General features: G+C 39.4%; 1 protein-coding gene across 2 annotated transcripts in view; it reads left to right on the plus strand.

Moving 5' to 3' along the window:
• Positions 1-23309, plus strand: part of Cubn (cubilin) — a 206569-nt gene that overhangs the window by 139527 nt on the left and 43733 nt on the right. For both annotated transcript variants that reach the window (XM_057787625.1, XM_057787624.1), the window contains exons 44-54: positions 336-510; positions 1431-1609; positions 2746-2955; positions 3548-3688; positions 4334-4515; positions 11437-11608; positions 12671-12877; positions 14896-15045; positions 16925-17046; positions 17556-17781; positions 19157-19344. In XM_057787625.1, the coding sequence (XP_057643608.1) occupies positions 336-510; positions 1431-1609; positions 2746-2955; positions 3548-3688; positions 4334-4515; positions 11437-11608; positions 12671-12877; positions 14896-15045; positions 16925-17046; positions 17556-17781; positions 19157-19344 (1952 nt within the window). The remainder of the gene's footprint in view (positions 1-335; positions 511-1430; positions 1610-2745; positions 2956-3547; positions 3689-4333; positions 4516-11436; positions 11609-12670; positions 12878-14895; positions 15046-16924; positions 17047-17555; positions 17782-19156; positions 19345-23309) is intronic.

Here is a 23309-nt window from a genome sequence, read left to right on the forward strand (position 1 = left end):
AGCACTCATACAAATAAAGTAAAAAATAAATTAAAATTTAAAAACAGACAAACAAGCAAAACCAATCCCTGCAAATACACACATTTCAAAACTAAATGCCCAACCTAACAAAAATAGAAGAATACATAGTTTGACAGGATAAAGAGGGACATACATGGTGGCTTGTTTTATAGGAATGCCAGAATTTACTTGCTTAAAAAGAACATGAAGATAATTCTGATAAAAGATAAAATTGAGAGGACAAGTAAAGACAAGTTGACTGTACACAACAGTTATGGTAGCTGATTATGTTCTCATTCATCAGACCGTAGATTGACCTAACTGTTTCTTGACAGCCTGCGGGGGCGATATCTACATTCATGATGCCAATTCTGATGGATACATAACCTCCCCCAACTACCCTGCTAATTATCCCCAGCATGTTGAATGCATTTGGATCTTAGAAGCTCCTTCTGGGAAAAGTATACAGCTCCAATTTGAAGATCAATTCCATATTGAAGAAACACCCAGGTAGGTCACCTACATTTTAAAGTTCCTCCACCCCAAAGTTAATATTATTTTAGCTGTCATGTCTCAAGACAACTATGTCTTCTTTGCTCTGTGGTACCCATTGCCCAGAAAAAAATGTAGAGACAGAGATAAGTAAATGTCTGAAGCCTCAAATCCTTGCCTGGCAGCAACTCTCCTCCTGACCGTCAACACACCCTCCATGAGACCCTGAGGGTGACTGTTTGCGATTGATGTTGTTTCTTCTTCCACAGGAAAAGTACAATCTCTGATAGATAAGTATTTTTTCTCCAACCTCATATTAAGTGTCACAAATAATAAATATTTGCTTAACAAATAAGAATTTAGGTGGCATGGCACTAGAGGCCACCAGTGTCACAAACCACCAACCAAGTACTCTACAATTCCCCAGTCATCGTTTTTAGATACTGAACACAATTTATTTTTCCAGGAATTAGTATGGAGTCTCTAGTTTAACTTTATTAGGAAACATTAGTAAAAGCTTGTCTTCTTTTATGGACGTAGAGAGTGTACCTGTGCTCCTCAGTAGCCAAAGTCATGGGACTTCCAAGAGAAGCAGATCTTTCTCATGTGAAATATATTCAAGTATCATTCTGACAAATTCTCCTTTAGTTGAATCCATAGTTCATCTAAAATGTCTTTTATGTTTATAAGACAAATATAAAATATGTAAATAACTATCTCCCAGTATAAAAAGTTGTCTTCTTCAGGAACTCACGAAAGGCTGTGCTGTCATTAGGAAAAATATGGTATTTAAAAATGTCATGAAGCTTAAGGAGACTCGGTCATGTTGTCTTATAGTACAGAAATGATGATTAAACATTGTCCTTGAAGAAAGAAGTCTTGAATGACAAAATAAATGAAAGTAACTGGTTTTGTCAACTTAATTTTTTTTCTGCCAGCTGTTCTTCGAGCTACCTTGAGTTGCGCGATGGAGTTGACTCACACGCACCGCTGCTTTCCAAATTGTGTGGGAGCTCTTTGCCTAGCAACTGGGTATCCTCAAGAGAACTTATGTACTTGAAATTCCACACTGAGAGTGGGTCCAACTACATGGGATTCAAGGCCAAGTATTCTATAGGTAATGCTTTATTTTCAACTAGGAAAACAATGGTACAGGGAAACACTGAAGCCTAACCATGCCATGCCTCTCATCTGCCTAATTTTAAGACTAGGAAGAAGAAGGTTACACATAAACTCACAATGTCATCACCAGGTTTAAGTTACTTTGTATTATGCTAAAATGTAATTTTTATTCGTATTTTATTTTATATTTTCCTAACTTGTGTATAAAAAGTATTTTCAGTTATATCAAGCTTTATTTCTCTTACCACGAAATAAATACAATATCCTTGCAAAATTCCTTAGTGATCCAACAACTGCAGTTGGACAATGACTTGGAACACCAAACAGCATCCATGGAATAGTCCAGACTTTTCCTTCTGAATCTTAATGCCACGCCAGTCACTTAATGAAAAGCACAGTATTCCCCTGGAGTTTGATTTCTTTATTCAAAAAATGAGCCATAAACACATATATTGAAGATTCACTCCAAGTATATAATACCATATATCACATGTATCTGGTGAATCTGAAGTCTCAAAAAGAGAATGTAAATCAGCAAAAACTCAGAAAGCCTAGTTTTAACAATATATAATCTGCACAACTTACCTTGTATCCTAAGGAATATTGTATGTAGGTTAATGTAGCTGTTGCATCTATTGATAAACAATAACTGAATAGAAATTTTTAAGCTCTAAGAAACCATGTACTGCAATGCAATGTGTGCTTAAATTGAACCTAGACAGGTGGATACCAGCAGTCGCCAGTCAGCCCATTCCCCTTCCAGAAGAGTGTACATAGTATTTGGAATCAGCAGCAGAAGATACCAGGCAGGTCTTATTAAACTTCCAGTTGCTTCCTGGATGTAATTTACATACACATAATAGCTCTTGCATGTTGTCCTAAGAGAATGGACGTGACGTTGCAGAATTTGACTTTCCATAGTCATCTTCCGTTTCTCGCACTGAGTAGGCTTGGCGTCTCTTTCTTTCCATCCAAAGTCGATTTCAAATAATCAGGAAAGTTTAAGCAAACATTTTCAAATTTTACAACTTCTGTTAATATTAATTTGGCTCCTAAAAGTTTTAAATTACACTGACTTAATCATAAAAATAATCCATAATTGAATATCATTTGTGTGTGTGTGTTTTGTAGCCCCGTGCGGAGGAACAATCTCAGGGGACAGTGGGGTCATCGAGAGCATTGGATACCCAACCCTTTCCTATCCAAACAATGTGTTTTGTCAGTGGCATCTCCGGGGCCTCCCAGGACACTACCTCACCATCCGTTTTGAAGATTTTAATCTTCAGAGTTCCTCTGGTTGTACAAAAGACTTTGTGGAGATCTTGGAAAACAATAGCGCTGGTTAGTGAAATACTACTTTCTTTGGGGATGTGTTTACTTCTTAACCAATTTGTTCAAGATCTGAAGCATCTTTGTTTTTGAGAAAGGCAAAGGTGTGTCTGATGTCATCAGAGAAATGTAGGTTCATGAGCACTGAGCAAGACCAGCAGTCCTTTTCCATGTTTCTAACAGATTACAATGGATGCTCATTATCGCTAAAGCTGGTCTGTGATTATTTTGGGGACAGCATCCTCCTGTGCATAGCCCAGTGTGCCACGTGTGGTTACCGGAGGAGTCTCCTGAAGCATACGGAGAGGGGAATGCGGTGTATGTCATATAACAGTGTGAGAGGCATTTGTATCATAACCATGCGAGCAAGCCTCCCTCATCAGGCTGAGAAAGACTTACCCTAATTGGCTCCACTCTTTATACATCTGCATATATTTGAATATGTTGATTTTTGTTCCTGATTTTCATACCAGTTGTTGCCATTTCTTCATGGACAAAAGATTGTCTTTTAAGGTTTTCTTTGTTCGTGCATAACAACTTATGTAAACATTAACAGAAATAAGTCACCTGGGCATGCACATAATGAATTATTTGACTCTTACAGGAAACACTTTGGGCCGGTACTGTGGAACCTCCATTCCTAGCAGTGTCGACACTTCTAGCAATGTTGCTTCAGTCAGGTTTGTCACAGACGGCTCTGTCACCGCCTCAGGATTTAGGCTGCAGTTTAAGTCCAGCAGAGAAGGTGAGTTCAGTGACTTATCAGAAGGGTACTGATAGTTTAGAGGATAGGCACTGCGCTGGATACTGATATAAGAATGGGAAAAAGAAAATGTGATGCTGCCTTCTTGACTTATGAGAAGTTGAAAGGCGGATACTAATTAAACAGTCACCAATTAATGAAAACGTACAGCTGGATTAAATGTCACAAAGGAAAGTACTTGTATCGAGAGAGATGCAGAGAGGAGACGTGGCTTATCTGTAAAACCCATCTTGAGAAATTAGTACACTGTAATGCCCTAGAACTCTCAAGAACTCACATTCCTAAATTCCCTGATGAACGCGGATCAAATAAAGGTCCTGTTGAAAAACAGAATAATGACTTTAGTCTTCCTAAGTTTGCCATATTTATTGATCTTTCATACTTCCTGGGCTCTAATACTGATTTAAATGCTGCCAGTGGACTGTTTCCCATGGAATCAAATGTCAGGTATTGACAGAACCAAGAACTGAATACAGATGTGACTATAAGAAGTCAAGAGATGAATATAGATAAGCATTATCATACACGTGGAGACAAAAGTATGCCAAAAATTTGCCTAGATGGGTAATTTTAAAAATGTTCCTTCTGAAAGATATTTTGATTAAATTTGTTCATTCTGTCTTTCAGTGTGTGGTGGGAACTTATATGGCCCTACTGGGAGTTTTACGTCTCCCAACTACCCCAACCCAAATCCTCATGCCTGGATCTGCGAGTGGACAATCACTGTGCCAGAAGGCAGGAGGGTCATCCTGACCTTTACCAACTTGAGGCTGAGCAGCTCTCCATCCTGCGACAACGAGCACCTCATAGTAAGTGTTCTCTCCAGGATGGGCACTGTGTTCCGTTGTGTGTGGAGTGTATTCGCCAGAAGTAGTAATATGAAAACTCAATCAAATGGTTACCACCTATACAACTGCATTTCAGACCAAGTCTATATAGTTTGGATAGAACAAAATCACCACTCACTGCTTTCAGAGACGGTTATCTGTCATTGCATGCACAAATGTCATATGATGGATAAGTTTTCAGAGCACACTATCATTACATGCAACAAAAGAGAATAAGCAGGTCACGGCTACACACATAGGCAAACTTCATCGGTCTCAGTACAGGGACCAGCGAGGCTTAAGCAGATGAGTGTTCCTATGTAAGCTCATTCTCTGACAGAGGTATTGAGGGACCCTGGTTAGGAAGCCTGCCATGTTGCCAACTTCAAATGTGAAAGCCATGCCCTCAGCATTATTAGCTTCCCTTAGTGGAAGAAAGCAAATGAGACCCATGAGTATGAATAACAAATGTGTTGTTGACTGAGAAGTGTGTTGACTGTGTGTGTGTGTGTGTGTGTACCAACAATTTTTGTGTATATGTATTTGTACTTATCGATATAACTATGTGCAGACTAATAGACTACCGAATGGAATTAATGTTAGTATATTTCTCCGCTCATCCTGCTCCCTTCTTCAGTCTTTTTTGTTTTGTTTTGTTTTTAAAGATAGGATTTCATTGTGTAGCCCTGACTGCCCTTGTTTTTTCAAGATAGGGTTTTACTGTGTAGCCCTGGCTGTCCTGGGATTTGCTCTGTAGACCAGTCTAGGCTCAAAGTTAGAAATCAACCTGCCTCTTCCTCCTGAGTTCAGGGATTAAAAGTGTGTACCACCACACCTGAACTCTTCAGTCTTCCTTATCTTACTAAATAATATTTCTAATGGCTAAGGGGAACATTGTTGGTGTTCATTTTGGAGTTGTATATCAGAGATCAGCTTCAACGAGTACACCACTTACCAGGGCAGGGGCACAGGGATTAGGGAAACAGTAACGAGAACAAAGATGTGAGTGAAAAGAAAAACAGAAACATAGCATAGTACCGAGAGGAAATCACCTGCCTTTAATTTCCCACACGCTTTTATACCCCAATATAAAAGGGGAAAGAAGACAAAAGACCATTTTAACATGATACAAAGGACAACCAGATTGTTACTTGCTTTAATATTTGAGACATCACATCATCAACTCCTGATAAAAGCATTCTGTTGTCCACCATGTTCAGAGAGTCCGGTTTTATCCCATGCTTATTCAGTCCCAGTCCAGCTGGCCTTGGTGAGCTCCCAATAGAGCAGCCCCACTGTCTCAGTGGGTGAGTGCACCCCTCGCAGTCTTGACTTCCTTGCTCATGTTCTTCCTCCTTCTGCTCCTCATTTGGACCTTGGGAGCTCAGTCCGGTGCTCCAGTGTGGGTCTCTGTCTCTATCTCCATCCATCGCCAGATGAAGGTTCTATGGTGATATGCAAGATATTCATCAGTATGACTATAGGATAGGGTCATTTCAGGTTCCCTCTCCTCAGTTTGGATGCTCACCTTCCTGGACCTGGATGGAGGGGGGAGGATCTTGGACTTCCCATAGGGCAGGGAATCCAGACTGCTCTTCAGACTGGAGAGGGACGGGGAATGGAGTGGGGGGAGGGGGAGAGGAGTGGGAGGAGGGGGAGGAAAATGGGAGGCGGGAGGAGGCAGAAATTTTTTCAATAAAAAAAAAAAGCATTCTGCTGTTTAAGCAGTGAACCCACTCTAGACCAAGTATCCTGAAGGCAGACACTCCTTCGGTCAAACCTCTTAATTCAGAAGAAGGAATAAAAGTGTAGTTGAATTCTATGACTTTTGGACATGGTGGAGTGAATCTACCTGTAGGGGCATCTTAACATCCAAAACACCAAGTGACCACACCCAGGTCAGGGTGTGTAGCCGCACACACTTGTTGTTAACAACTTGGAGCAAGCTGAATCTCTCTGACCTTGAGACAAACAAGGTGGAAAAGGCTCACATTTTGGGGCTCCACAGTTGTAGTTCCCACACCCATCCATACACAGGGGGCATTGGTTGTGCCTTAGAAAATGCCAGCTCTAACGTCTGTCTGCCCACTGCTATGTCACCGTTCTTCACCCAGATTGTCCCATTCGTCCCAGGTGGTCTCCGCTTCTAGCCTTGTCATCCGCATTCTCAGCACAGCAGCCAGAATCATGGTTTCCAGTCGCAACAGGACTGTATTGAGGGTAGGAGAGTACGGTAGTGGTAGGAACTTTGCCTGGCATATATAAAACCCTGGGTTCAATCCTAAGCAATGGGAAAGAAATGCTTAATCATGGCATGTCATTTTCTCCTTGAGAAATCCTCCAATCGTCTTTCGTCTCATTCAGATGAATCCCAAATCCTACCAAGGCCCACCCAGTCAGACAAGACCTGCTGGTCCTCCCTCTTGTACCCCTCCATCTTACCTGTCCCCCACTCCTTCACTCCTATGACTCAGCTGTTCCAGCTTCTCTTTTATTCCTTGACTATGCTACCCGGCTCCAATATCAGGCTGTAATGGTTAATTATGGCCTCTACCTAGACTGTTTCTCTCAAGATGGCTGCCTGGTTATGTTTTACTTCCTTTGGGTCTCTGCTCTAGCGACTGACCCACACCGCCTCACTAAGACCCTACATGAAGACCCACATCTTCACCTGGCCTCCCCTGTGTTGTCATTTCACAGTACTTCATGCCAGCTCTAGGAGGGCCAGCACTCAGTCTCCTTCAGTGAATCCCCAGTGGCCTATGCTCGCTCATGAAGATAAAGGCTTGATGAATGAATTATAGAAATAACATTGTCGGCTTAAAAAAGTTAAGAACCACTTCTGTTTTCAGTTTAGTTTTTTGCTGCTGAATAGTAAATTCCAAAGATGAAGCCTCCCATGACACCCCCTCATCACTCCTGTTACCCTCAAATTTCCCATGACACCCCCTCGTCATCACTCCTGTTACCCTCAAGTTTCCTGAGTCAGCCATCAGGTTATTGTCTCAGTGCTAGTATCTAAAGTACTGAAATGTTTTCCCAGACACTCAGTATGGAACCCATGTGTCTTCCTTAAGTTTGAGAGCCAGGGATTGCTGCATTGTGTTTTTGTTTTCTCCTTTCTTTCTCTCTCTTTTCTCTGTCTCTTTTTGTTCTTTTACTTATTTTTTTCTTTTCTTTCTTTTTTCCTTCTTTTTATTTTTTGTTTGTCTGTTTTAAAGAAGATGTCAAGTAGCCCAGGCTAGCTTAGAACCCAGTAGGTAGCAGAGGATGACCTTGAAATTCTGATCCCCCAGCTCCACTTCCAGAGTATTATAATTTCTGGTATGCACCACACATCTGGTTTATATGGTGCTGGGGATTGAACCCAGGACTTGTGCATTCTATGTAACTGAAATCATCCCCACCAAATGATTGTTAATTTTAAAAATACATTTTAATAGTATCTTTATTGTGCATGTATGTTTATGGGTGTTCACATGCTACAGCATTCATGTAAAGATTAGACTTGGTGGCAGGCACCTTTATACACAGCCATTTTGTGACCCATAGTTGTTAGTTATATAGAAACATTTTTCCTATTACTTATTATATGAATATATAGACAAAGAAAACAGAGAAAAAGGTTAAACAGTCCCAGTGTACCATATTTTTATGTGTTGTATGTTTCCCCGGCTCCTACATAATTTTATGTAGTTTAACTAAGAAATATAAATTCCCTTAAAACTAATTTAAAATGTTTTCCGATTAAATATAATGGCAACTAAGTAAACAGTATCTTAGAAGGTTAGAAAACAAAAAATACCTAATTTTTACATTCTACACACCTATCACTAAAATTTCATAATTATTTTTGAGGGTTAACTGAGGGTGTTTGCCCTATGAAACTATATCTATGATTTAAACCATGTTGGATCCAATGATTGTTAGGAATTTTACCACCACAGACTGTACATGACCTACAAGAAAGATAAAAGCAGTCCCAGCTTTAAAATGGAATCAGATTGACTCTAATGGTCACAGATTGCAAATCAAGACCCGACTTGTGACCTCTCCACTCCTAATCACTGAAGCCAGATGTATCTACTCTCTGGTATCCTAACTATCTCTTGTAGCATTTATGCCATTAAATCTAGCTAACATTCCTATTATGCACCTCTTCAGTTGGTCTTGGGTGTCATTTACCCACCTCCTACTATAGAAACTAAGGAATTAGCTCCCTTCCTTGAGAAGCACACATAGGGAACCCACAGTTCCCATATTCTGCCAATCTCCCTCTAAAACAAACCTGTCAGAGCTTCCACGGTCATGGCCTGGGTGATCATGGAAACTGCATTCAAGTTAAGCCAGGCAATATGTTGTGGCCAAATTTCCTTTTGCTTTTTTAAATAACAGTTACAAGAGTTGTACTATTTTTATGTTTTATGGGTATTAGTCACTAATTGTTCTACACATCTTCCACCAAAGGCATATGTGTCTATTTTTATCGCCAGTATCCTGCAAATTCATGTCCACCTGCAGCAAGCCTGGTGGGAGTTATTGTTTGGGGATTTTCCTGCACCATCATGTTTGTAGCCTCTTCATTCCCTTCTGGACTGGCCACCTGGCTTCATGGGTGCTGTACATTTCCTTTCTCAGGCAATTTCCTGTGTTTTGGTGAGGCATATGTGCTTGTATTCCCTAAGGACACAAGTGTGGATGATAACTTTTGAGGACGTATACGATTCCTGCTGTACCTTAATCATTTAATGCATAATTTTGTATTGTTTCCTTTAGGTTCCATTTCCATTTATATCAGTCTCTGTGTTTCATATTAGATGTTTCCCCAGAGACCTGCTTGAATTTCATTCATATTTAAGAAAAGTGTGCAAAAGCTGATTGACAGCTCGCACACGTACTTGAGCCTGGTAACTGGAGTTTGTGGAAGTAACTAACACAGACCGTGACATGTAATTAGTGTGCTGCAAATATCACAGCTTCAGACCTTCCCTTATGGGAGAAAGAAACTCCATGAAGGAACCTCTTTGGAAATTCATTTCTGTAGGAGGATGTTCAAATTCTGTTTCTTTAAAATATGTTTATGTGTTGGTGTTTATTCTTCCCCCTTTATTCCAAACAAGTGTTAGAATTGCCTTTGCCCAACTTCTGTGTACTTGAATGCTTATCCGACAAGGACAGAAAGCTTAAGATCTGCAAGTGGCAGGGAGAGTTTCAGGCATACTGTGCTTGTTGAGCACCACACCCAGTTGGACTGAACTTGATGCTCTTCCAAATCCAGCAACCAATCTGATGACTCACAGGGAGGAAATGAAAGGCGTGTGCACCCACACAGTGTGTGGGGGTCATGAGACCAATGCCCAATTTTGTTCCTGCTCGTAACAGCTCATCTCTTGTTTTGACTGTCATGTGCCTGCTGCTGCCTTTTGTCTTCTGAGGCTTGCAGTTTCTGACTACAAAAGCGTTAGAGGATAAGACAGGAGCTCACACTCTGCTGGCTTCTAAGTGGATAAAGAAGTTCATATACTAACTGGATGAGTGCACATATTCTAATCATTCCAGTTCTTCGCCAGGGTCAGACACACAAAGAGGCAACAAAAACCATTGATCATTGCCTTCAACGTGTCCCGCCAGCCTTGTAACTGGTTCTAAGTTCTTCTGATTCTGTGACCACATTATCCATTCCTGCTTGTAGTAGCATGAAATAGGTATTGTCTTCCGTTGCTTTTCTTTGTAGTTTGATATTGGAATTTGAACCCAAATTCAAATATTTCTAGTTCTTGGAATTTCAGCAAACTACAAATCTCTGTACTCTACTGTCTGCCTTTGGAGAATGGAGTGATAGTAGTCCACGCCTGAGAGAGAGGGGGATGGTAATAATCAGATAAGATAACCCCAGCAGGCAATTAGCAGAGTCTGGCTTTGTAACTACACAAGAAATGACGGGAACATTTCCTCTGGTCTTGTAGCTGGAAGGCCTTTTAAACCAGAAACCTCCAAAGAGCTACAACCAATCACTAATTACAGTAACTGGAAACGCTTGCATCGCTTGGAGGAGAACATGCCCTACTTCCTCAAAGCTTTTAAGCTGATGTTTCTAATTGTGAGCCTTCCAAATCCTTTTAAAGATTAAGAATATCAATCACTGAGTAAATTGCTAATTATTTCTCTAGAAACATTTCTGAACTCTGGAAAGTGTTCACAAGGCTTTGTGCAGACGTAGTTACTAATTGTATTTTGATACCAGTAAAAATACAGTTTTTAAAAGTGAAAAGAGTAAAAGCATACCAATTGGTTGTTATATTATAATCTCAAAATTAAAAACTAAAAAAAAAGGTTAAGTCAAATGACAAAGAATATAGAAACTTTGAATCCATAAGTAATCAGAAAGAGCCATTATATTTTACACAAAGATCGTTGTATTTTTTTTAAACTGCTTTTTAAGGGGCTAAGGGGTTAAGAACGTAAACCAGGCTGCAGAGGACTGGAGTTCAGTTCCAGGCACACACTCTGTGCCATCACAACCATCTGTAACTCCAGCTCTGGGCAAATCCAAGGCCCTGGCCTTCTGGCCTCGCAAGCACCTGCGCTCACGTGCACATAGCCCTGCCCAGATTCTCACAAGTACACCTAATTAAAAGCAAAAAAGAAAAAACACTTAAAGGTACTTTCAAGTTATTTAGAGAAGATGAATGATTCTGCACTTGAAATCACCTAAACCTAACCTTTAATTTAGTGTGTTAGAGCTTCCAAGGCCCGATTAGGAAAACGACATGTCAGTAAACTCGGTGACAGAAAGCACGGTGGCACGCTTACTTCACACCTAGAGCCGGAGACAGTGCTCTCCTGAGGGCTATTCAGTAACACGGGCAACATAGTTACAAGTCAAACTATTTTCTCTAACAGGTGTTCAATGGCATTAGAAGTAACTCGCCCCAGCTACAGAAACTGTGCAGCCGTGTGAATGTAACCAATGAGTTCCAGTCTACTGGAAACACAATGAAGGTCGTATTTTTCACTGATGGATCCCGGCCGTATGGAGGCTTCACTGCTTCCTACACCTCCAGCGAAGATGCAGGTGATGTAGGATGCTGCAAACGTATCTCCTCTCGGTCAGACTCACTCAGTGCCTCCACAAACACTGCCCCAAGCAGCCAAGCCTTCTGTTTTCTCTACAATGGTCAAAAGTACACCTGCATTCTTTAGTACAGGAGTAACAGATATGAGCAAACAGAAAACCTGTTTAGGGGTGGGGGAAGCAACCATTGTAGTTTCAGGGGGAAAAAAAACTTGCATTTTGATTTTTTTTACAACAAAATTTTATTGAATTACTTCCTAGAATGATTCCATGTAATACCACTGCTAGGACTGACTCTGAACTGACAGTGTCTGATTTATTATTTTATATTCAAGAAAACACCTACTTCCTAGGTAACAGTTACTACAGAGTAATTAATTCCATAGACAACTGAATACATATTACTGTTTTCTGTTCACCTACTTATACATGTATGTTCAGTGAAAATAATAGCCTGGGTCGCATTTAATATAGATTATCCCAAAATTAAGCAACATATGGCCTGGATTATAAATACGCTCTTCCTTTTATATCTGCTGCCATTATCCAAGGGTTTTGTATTTTAGGAAGAATGGAAGTAAATACATCTTTAAAAAAATTGTTTTTATTTTATTGGTTTAAGAATCATTCCTTACCATCAAAACAGAGAGGGTTTGTTGGCACTCTGGTGTTATATTATCTATTTGATGCAAATAAATTACTGGATCAAATAGAAAATTGTTCATCAAAAGACACTAGGACCTAGCAGTAGTTTGTGTATTTCTCTAAATTAAATAGTGAATGAATAATATGTATAAACTTGGAGATATTGATACACAGCCAAACCACAGCCATCTTCTCTATTCCAGAAGGGAAATATAAAAACTATGCATCGTGCATCCTTCCTTCATGGACCCATAGGCATCCCTCCTACGGTTGGCATGCTCTTTGCCTACAAGCCTGATCACATCTAGAAAAGCAAAGTGATACTGTCTTTGTTATTCCACTCACTGGGTCTTGATTGTTGGAATTGTCAGTTGCAGCGTGGATCTTATTACTCTTTGTGTGCCTTATTTGCCTTAGTGTGTGGTGGACCTCTTCCGAGTAGCTCTGGTGGAAACTTTACTTCTCCTGGCTATAACGGAATCCGTGACTATGCAAGCAACCTAGACTGTGAATGGACTCTCAGCAATCCAAATCGGGAAAATTCGTCCCTTACCATCCATTTTGTAAGACTTTCCCTTGAGAGTCACCAGGACTGTGCATTTGATGTACTCGAGTTTCGAGTGGGTGAGTTCAAAGAATGTATTTTCTCATCTATCTGTATGTTCTTCCTGTTCCTGGAAACAACAACAACAGCTACTATCTTAGCACACGAGTTACAAAAGTCCCTTGTTGGTGCAAAGCTGAAATTCTGTTTTCCCAGATGGGAAATGGGACCCAAGAACTGTGAAGGCAGTGGGACCTTAGCAAGGAGAGTGTCTGTCTCAGGTCTCCTGTGTGGGAGGCTCACCCACACGGGTCCCGATCAGGCTCTGGCCTGTCAGTGTGCTCCACTGGGGCTGGGAACCACGCTTTCTCTGCTCAGACGCTGGCAGAGTTTCCTGAACTGTGGGGTTCCACAAGGAGGTTGTTAGATTCTTTTTTTTTGGGGGGGGGGGCAGCACATGGAAGCTTTTATCATTCATTCGTTTCCTGATAGGAAAGGCTCAAAGCATAACTGATGAACCATACTTCTCTTGACAATTTTAGGTTTCAGGTGTAGATGATCTAATGAGGGTGCCTCTACCGTCACACTGACACTTGCTTCCCAGTAAGAAAAGAAGTAGACAGAGGAGGAAAATAATGTTACGGGTGTTCTATACTGTCAGATGTAGGTTGTGTTCTTCTTAATCCCCAGTGTTAAAGAAAAGAAAGCTGAAAGTGGTAGCTACCTTATATTATATTATTAATTATTATAATATTGAATATAATGTATATGTTATATATATTGTATTATTATTGTCATTGTGTTATTTTAACACCTTTTATTTTAGGGGAGGAAGCTGTTCTGCAAAGGTCTGTCTTAAACCTTTGGGTGGTAGAGAAACAGGGAAAGTTAAAGAGAAGAGTAACAATCTTAATGTACCCACACAAATGATATTAAACAGCAAGTAAGAAGCAGCTGTGTCTATGCAGAAAATGTCATTACAAAATAATATGTAGTGGTTATAATAGTGTAGTGCTGTTGTCAGACTGAGAAGCAATTTGACACATGTAAAGTAAAATGTAAGAAATCAAATGGGTTAAAGGATGTGTTCCATATCTATACTTTTAAAGATAATTTCTTTCCAGTTTTATATAAAATAATGTAGTGGTGAGATATGTAACGGCAATGGTACACCACGGCCAAAACTGAGAAGACCTGCCCAGTCACTGATGGCCTCTTTTGAGAGCACAGAAAACAGATTTTGTGAAGGGCTTTGGTATAATCTTGGGTGACAGATCATCCAAGAGAATCATCCCAGCTCTCTGAGTGAGGCACATGGGTTTAAACATGGGAGTCATCATTTGGGAATGCTTTCCAAGAAACGCTGATAAACACTCACTACCTCTACCTGTTGCCAGGCCATTCGCAGAATAAAGCAGAACAGCTATATAATCAATTTCTGTCAGTGAAATCCAATCTTCTCTTCATTCCCCCTGATTTACAGACAGTAGAAATACTCTATTCCATTGATTTATAAGGTCAGTGATGTTCATCTGGCAGAATAAACAGGGAGCAGATAAATGCGCACTTCCCAGGTCCTCTCTAAATGTTAATCAGGTTTCTGTGAAAAGCAATCTTCATGAAACTTGTTCAGCCTAACACTGACAGTTCTTGGCCTGAGTGCTGAATATTCTGCTCATTTTCAATGACCAAATGCAGCAAAGAGTCTTGAGAAGTTTAGGCGATCATCACCTTTATCCTAAGAGCGTATTTGTTATCACAGTTGGCGTTATCTTCCTTTGTCCCACACACAGCACACAGCTAAAGGAGTATGAAGTTGATTGCATTTCTGTTTAGATATGTGAAAGTGAATTTGAAGACGTAAATTGGAATAAACTGGCACCGATGGTTCAGACATCTCTACACCCGGTGTGTCAGAGAACTCTTTTGTGTGTATTGATAAAGACAGTAGAGGGTTTCCTTTGAAATGTCTGCTACTGTACCCAGTTTGAAATGTATCAAGGAGTACTTTTTGTTGTTTTTATTATTTATTCCTATTAGTTAAAGATATTTGTCTGAAACCCTATGAGTAATGTCACTGGCATACTATTTTGATCAGGTGATGCTGATGGGCCCCTGATAGAGAAGTTTTGCAGCTTGTCAGCACCAGCGGTACCCTTGATTATCCCCTACCCTCAGGTGTGGATTCACTTTGTCACCAACGAGCGTGTAGAATATACTGGATTCCATATACAATACAACTTTACCGGTAAGCCTGATAGATACTCCATAAAGCTGTATAAATTTATGTCTTAGCTCATAATAGTTTCATTGATAATTTCAGTGAAATGTTTCAGGTTAAGTTTTAATCAGTTGTTACTGGATACCAAGAAAAGAACTTTATGGTTTTTTTTTTTTTTTTTTTTTTTTTCTGGTTTTTCGAGACAGGGTTTCTCTGTGGTTTTGGAGCCTGTCCTGGAACTAGCTCTTGTAGACCAGGCTGGTCTCGAACTCACAGAGATTCACCTGCCTCTGCCTCCCGAGTGCTGGGATTAAAGGCGTGCGCCACCACCGCCCGGCCGAACTTTATGGTTTTTATATACCTACCTTTATTTCAGAGACCCTATTATGGTCTTATGGTTTTAATACTTTGATTCTCTCAGTTTCTCTGTGTAGACAATTGTGTTTTCTTCAAACTATAGTCTTTTTGCTTTGTCTTATATGGTTTGGTTTTATATGTAATTGGTCCCCAATTTACATTGACATATTTTCTTTTGTAAATCATTCTTACATTTTAGGATAAATCCTACATGGTCATAGTTTGTTTTATTCGGATTACTGCATATTTATAGTAATTTGTGTCAGTCCTGCATGCGTGGCATTTTGAATTTATGTGTAGAATTTCAGTTCAAGGTGGGCAATAAAACTGCTTGTCTTGGTTACCAGAGATTTTTTTCTGCTTCCTTTCACTAGCATGGCAATCCTTTCAAACTTGTGACAATGCTTCCTTTTGTGAAATATGAAGTCTTCCTTCCTTTTCCACCTGTCTCCAGAACCTAACCCCCACCCTAAGACCATGTCTTCGTTAGAGCCCTCTTGATCTGCCACACTTTCTGTTTGGCATTGCGCCTCTGTGTTTGAGTGTACTTGTTGACAGATTTTAGAATCCCACTTTTCTTTCTGTTGAGTTTGACTGAGAAATGTATGTTTTGCTATAGTTTCATGTACTGTTTGTTGTGTTATAACCAAATGAAGACAGATTATTCTTTGGGCCGCCAGCTCACAAAAAACAACACGGAGACCTCTTATTAATTATGAAAGCCTGACTTTAGCTTAGGCTTGTGCCATTAGCTCTTAACGTAAATTAACCCGTATCTTTTAACCTATGTTCTTTCATGTGGCTTGGTTACCTTTACTCTGCACTGCCTAGCCTGCTTTCTCAACATCTGCTTGGCAACTCCCCCTTTCTTCTCCCCAGAGTTCTCTGTCCCCAGAAGTTCCACCTAGCCTCTTTCTTCCCAACTAATGGCCGCTCAGCTCTTTATTATTGTCATCAGAAGGTGCCTTGACAAAAACACATCTTCACGGTGTGCAGAAAGATTATTCCACAGCAACCCACTGCATGGTTGAAGGAGGAAATAAACTCAAACATAATCTATTTGTGCAAACGTTTTTATCCCTTGGTTATTTTTCATCCCATTGAAAGAAGAGTCAGACAAACAAGCAGTGTTGTTCATGTTGAATGACAGATCATATGATGTCATAGACGTGTAGCATCTTTTTAACCTGCTACAATAATCTGTTCTTTGAAACCTAAGTGATTGTCACCCATATATCTATGGTCTGGTGTTCCTATATTGTTACCTATATACTGCAGCTAACTATTCTCATTTACAATGAAGATAACCCTCTATTTTCTGCTAAGTTGAGGTTGTCTGTACTATGGAATTCTGTTTGTTGACTACTAGTAGGGGTTTAATTAAGTTGTTTAGATTCTTTCACTCTAACTTTACTCTGGTTCAGGTTTTTATTTATTGATTTGCTGATTATATTTCTACCAGAAAGTAAGATGGTTATCATTAAGTATTGTTTTGGCTATGTGAGTGTTTTCTTCTCTCTTATTTAGAGGTTTACAAATTTCATTTCAGATTGTGGTGGAATACAGACAGGTCATAGTGGAGTGATCTCAAGTCCTAACTATCCAAACGTCTATGGTAGATGGACCCAATGTTCATGGCTATTGGAAGCCCCAGAAGGGCACATCATCACTGTGAGTTCTTACAGCTGGGCTACTGGACCATGGAAATGTGTGTGTGTGTGTATATATAAATAAGTGGTTAGGGTAGGCTTTGGATTTATAATCAGATAAATTCTCTATAAAGTTCTTTGTTTGGAGTGTAGCTATTGCTATCTACACTAGTCTACAATTAATGAAGACTTATATTTCTCAGATTAGGAGAAGGTGTTTGTAGAAGCTTATTCAGCCTCCAGGAAAGAGGCGAATTCAGTATTGACATGAACTGTCATTCTAGCCTAAGAAGTTTCTGGGGTTCTCTCAAATGACTCTAATTCATGAAAAAAAAAATACACTCTTTCTAAATTCACAAGAGAACTTTCAATAAGGAAAACAGAGTGTAGAGGAAAAAATAACCAAAGAATCAGAAATACAAGGCAATGTGAATTATGACAAAATGAAAATATTTGTAAAACCTTGTTTGCTTGGAGGGAGATGAACTCCAACAGCTCAGGGTGGCTCATCACGTCTTTTCTCTTCTGTAGCTCACATTTAGTGACTTTCATCTAGAGATGGATCCAACTTGCACTGCGGACTCTGTTACTGTCAGGAATGGTGGCTACCCTGAATCCCCCATCATAGGACGGTACTGTGGGTGGTCACTCCCAGGGCCGGTACAGTCTGGTTCCAACAAGCTTCTGGTGACTTTTAACACAAACCATCTAGGGCAAAGTCGTGGATTTTATGCTACATGGAATACAAGCACATTAGGTAAAATAAACAAAAAACCTTTTCTGTGCTTACCATTTACTTTTCATAACTAATTTAAAGCATAGTCATTCCTTAGTACTGATGGGGGATGGGCTCCAGGACTCCACTCAAACAAATCTAGAAGTGCTAAACTTTCTCATGCAAAATGGTGCAGTACTTGTGTGTAGCGCATGAGTGTCCTCCAGAAAACATTATCTCTAGATTATGTCTAATTCATAATATAATATAAATGCAATGTATATAGTTGCTATATACATATTGTTCAGGGGATAACAAGAGACAAATAGTCTCACTCTCAGCTAACAGGCAGACTTTTCAAAGAGGTAAGACAGAGCTTACACCATAAAGAGTCTTGAGATATCTATATCTATATCTGTCTATATCTATATAGTTCCTAGAGACTGGTGTTTAAGGGGTGTGAAGATAACAGTGAGCAGATGAAATTTTTGATGGGAAGTCTGCTATGGACATTTAATCAAAGATAACAGATTTGATTTTTGAAAATAGCATTGTACCTATGAAATATAAACCCTATGAAAATTCCCAGAAAATATGAATATTTGTAACAGATAGTTAGTCAGGATTTTAGTATGTCCTACCTAACTCTCACAGGGCAGTTCTTTGTAGCAGAGTTGGTTAACATGAAGATCTCTATAGACTGAAACATGAAGATCTCTATAGACTGATTCGAGATCCTCATTAAACCATTAGTTGCTCCTGAAGTCATCAGGGGATTACAGATGAAGCACTGGCTCAAAAGCAAAAGATTCAGGCCATTCCCCTTTATATAACTTCATTCTGTTCTGAATTCCTACTTTTCTTTGTTATCTCTTAGGTGTGTGTTTTATGAAAATAATTCTAGATTTGTTTTCTTCATATTCCTATGATTTATTCAGAACAATCAATCAGTTTCAATACGAATGAGTCAGGTTATTCAGTGGGAGGACTTTCCCTGTTCAAAAGCCCTTTTCTCTAGTTCAATCTAGTAGACTAAAATTATGAGCGATCGCACATCTGTTAGTGGTAAGAAAACACAGAGTGAATGTGGCCTGGCTACCTATCTACCTACTACACAGCCACATAGAAAAGATGACTTGTTTTGAGATAGAGTGGGGATCTATCTGCTATAGTCTTACAAGACTCAGATCAAGTGACCTCAAATGGGCTGTGTGTGTGTACTGAAACAGTGACAGCCCTCCTTTTAATGAACTTCATGTCTGTAGCTCCTGCTTCATCCCTGCCCCAAAGATGAGTCACACACAAGAAGAGATTAGTTATAATCCCACATTTAGAAATATTCTCTAGCTGTCTCTGGTTTCTAAATTTGATACTTTATCTTGAAGATTGATTTTTTTTTTTAATGGAAAATTTCCAGGTTGTGGTGGAACATTCCATTCAGATAATGGTACGATCAAATCTCCTCATTGGCCTCAGCCATTCCCCCTGAACAGCAGATGTTCCTGGACAGCCATCACACATGAAAGCAAACACTGGGAGATTAGCTTTGACAGCAATTTCCGAATCCCCAGCAGCGACAGCCAGTGTCCGAACAGCTTTGTGAAGGTTGGTGCACTGTTTGTTTAACTGGTTTTCTGAATGTAAGCATTTTGGCTAAAGAGGACTCGGTCATTTCTCGATGTGAAAAGAGTACAGTTTTACTGCTTGAACTGTTTAGATGTGAAAGCAAGACACCCCGACTGTTAGAAGATTAGATGTGAACCACCAAGTCCATGCTTCCTGTAGTCCCCCATCTTCTGATCTGGCACAGTGAAGAATTTTCTCTGACCTCCTGAAATTGTCATGAACATTGGTGGATGGTTTATCCTTTCCTCTTTGTTTTTTCCCTTATTCCTTCTTTCCTTTCTTCTCTCCCTCCTTGATTTTTCTCTCCCCCTTTCTTCCTATTTTTGTCTTTCTTTCCTAAAACAAAATACAGTATAAGCAGGATAAGGTCTCATCACAAGGAAAATTTAATATATGCCCTAAAAATGATAGGATGTTGAAATAGTCAATGACAACCTTTTTTCTAGACATCGAGTCCATACAGGAAAACAATCACGAGATACCTGAGCAATAAAACTGATGGTAGCAGGAAGTTGGATAGGCAGCTTTCCTTGAAAGCAGCTTTTCTGCTCCCATGACAATGATTTTCACTTCCCATTGACATGATCTTAACTGTGCTATAAGTTCACTTTAGCTGGGCTATATTACATATTGTATATTGTGTCACTGTGAAACTATGCCTTTTAGTGGAAAGACATCAGCCTGAATTCCATTAGCCAGAAATATATTCATCTCTTTTGTACTTACCACCCACATGTATTTTTATGGCTTAATTTAATATTTTGGCTTCAAATTACTTAACTATAAAATGAAAAGAATGATTCCAAATTCAGTGGGGTTGTATTAAGCATTGGAATATGACATGATAGCATAAACTACCTAGTTTTTATAAAAACTACTAAGAATGGAAATGCCTTTTTAAAATCAAAGTTATTATTTCATATCATCTCTCAAAGTGTTTTATTTCACATTGATATGTTTGTCTTATTTAAATAAAAATCTAATTCTTACAAACTATGCACATAATAAAAAAGAATCAATATATGCTTCTCTTAATTGCTTTTTTTCCATGAAATAAGAGAACTCTCTTCTCATCAGATGAGTCAACACAAAGTATGTAAACATGAAGTCTTATACATTATTCAATGGAAAAAAGTTAATCAGGGAAACTGACTGGGATCATTCTTCCTCTGGATAGAGTGGAAGTCCCTCTGAAAGTGTCATACAACCCAAGTGCCAGCAGAAAGTGATATCAATTAGTAATTGACAAAAGTGAGTCAGCAAAGAAACACTGTTTCATCGAGTGTTAGGCTTTCCATTGACAAGACTATGATAACTATATTATGAAACACTTGTTTCTGCCAAAGGATGCTTCTACATAATGGAAGAAATAAGCAAAGGGACCCAATGACAGCAAACTACCAAGAATGGAAAGGTCCTTGCTATCATTAGTCAAGGACTCTTTTCTTTGTAATAGAGACACTAGGCAAGGTGGACAGGAGAGTCAAAGATTCAAAAGGTTCCTCTTTGTTCTCAAAATTAGAGGTGTTCCTCCTCTCAAAGACCCTAAAGTACTAATAGGAAAATCTTACTTAACCCTTCCATTTGGAGGACAAATGCACAGAAGTCAAACCAGATGAAGGACTCTCTGTACCTTTGGGTACAGAGACTTGGCATGGTTTTACACACTTAGAACCCTAGCATTCAAAAGGTGGAGGCAGAAGCATCAGAGTGTCAAGTCCATTCTTGGTTGCACAGGGAGTTTAAGGACATCAAGAAAAAATACACAGTGGGTCAAAGAGGCACAATGTGTTTGTGTGTCTTAAGCAACTTAGTTACACCAATTAAAATAGATTATTGGAACATGATGTAAGAGGAGACAAACTCACTTCAAACACAACCATACAAATAGGTTGAAAGAGAAGGATATAAAATAATAGATCATGGAAACATTATTTTTTTTAAAAAAAAAAGCAGTAATGGCCACATTAACACCTGCTAAAATGAAATCCATAGCTTGAAAATATTGCTGTAGGAAAGAGATATCTTATGAGAATAAAACAGTCTACCAGGAAGACAAAATGAGATTGAATGTTCTTTCTTGAAACAATAAAAACCAGAAACATGAGAGCAAAACTTGATAGAGCTATGTAGATAGCTCTTCAGTTGGGTTAAGATTTCAGCACTTGACTCTTAGTAGCTCATGGGGCAACAGCTAAACAATGCACCAGCATGCAAGGGAGCTCTGAGACTGGGAAGCAGTAGAATAAAATTGACAAATATAAACGAAACCATACATTAGCAATAGCATCCACATTTTTGATGTCTTTGTAACTTACCAGGATAGACCACATACTGAGATGAAAAGTAATAAAACCTCAACAAATGAAAGAGCTAAACTGCGGAGAATATTTTCTCTGACGGTATAAAGTAGAACTACAAAGCTATAGTAGAAAAAGAGTCGGCCTTGCACACATCAGAGTGAGCACTCAGCTAAAACAACCAGCCAGAGTGAGCACAGAAATCAAGTCTTTAATTGCTTCCTGAAACAGCATAATCAAGAGGTGAAAAGGGCAGCAGTGTGGACTCCTCCCATCATACTTTTTGATAAGCACGTGGAAGGGGTCAAGTGGTCAGCTCAGAGGTAGGACTGATCCACAGTTGTGTGAGCCCCAAACAGAAGACTGAGTTAAAGTGGAGGAAAACATTTTGAGCATTATCCCTTCCCCTCAAGAGGAATCTTGCAAAGATGTTCGTGAAGGCCTCCAGCTCGAGGCTCCTGAAAAAGAGACTCTCCTGCAAGGTGCCTGGGCTATGAATGCTCCTCTGTATGGGAATGGGCTTGGTTGCTGGGGCCTGGATCCCTTACAGTAACACACTTAAGAGACTGGAACATGTAGACTGTGCAAAAGTTATATGAGGGAGGCAGACATAGGGCTTGGCAGGTAAAATTTTTATAACTGTCATTGACCAAGACTCGAAATTCAGAGAGGATTTTAACAAAGACAAAGTACACTGTATGAGGAAATACACTGACATCAAACACCTTCAAATACCTCTGGGTCAAACACACATGGGTTAAAAACATACAAAAGTGAATCAAAGAAAATAAAACCAATCAAGTATATAGATTATGGCAAAAAATGTTTAAAAGTAAATTGATAATATTACAGACTTCATGTACTTTTTTATTGGTCTTATTGAGCTATATATTTGTCTCTGCTCCCCTCTCTTCCTCTCCCCTACCCTTCAGCCCTCTCCCATGGTCTCCATGATCCCAATTTACTCAAGAGATCTTGTCTTTTTCTACTTCCCATGTATATTAGATCCATGTATGTCTCTCTTAGGGTCCTCATTGTTGTCTAGGTTCTCTAGGATTGTGAATTGTAGGCTGGTTTTCTTTGCTTTATGTTTAAAAACCACCTATGAATGAGTACATGTGATAATCGTCTTTCTGTGTCTGGGTTACCTCACTCAATGTGATGTTTTCTAGATCCATTCATTTGCCTGCAAATTTCAAGATGTCATTATTTTTTCTGCTGTGTACTACTCCATTGTGTAAATGTACCACATTTTCCTTATCCATTCTTTGGTCGAGGGGCATCGAGGGGCATATAGGTTGTTTCCAGGTTCTGGCTATGACAAACAATGCTGCTATGAACATAGTTGAGCACATGTTCTTGTGTTACAATTGAGCATCCTTTGGGTATATACCCAAAAGTGGTATTGCTGGGTCTTGAGGAAGGTTGTTTCCTAATTTTCTGAAAAATTGCCGTACTGATATCGAAGGGGGCTGTACCAATTTGTACTCCCATCAGCAATGCAGGAGTGTTTTCTTTACCCACATCCTCTCCAGCATAAGTTGTCATCAGTGGTTTTGATCTTGGCCATTCTTACAGTGTAAGAATGTACATTTTTAAAATAAAGTCAAAGCCAATAATCAAGAAAATAATGATAAAAATAGA

Source organism: Chionomys nivalis, chromosome 13, assembly GCF_950005125.1.
Source record: "Chionomys nivalis chromosome 13, mChiNiv1.1, whole genome shotgun sequence".
Classification (NCBI taxonomy): domain Eukaryota; kingdom Metazoa; phylum Chordata; class Mammalia; order Rodentia; family Cricetidae; genus Chionomys; species Chionomys nivalis.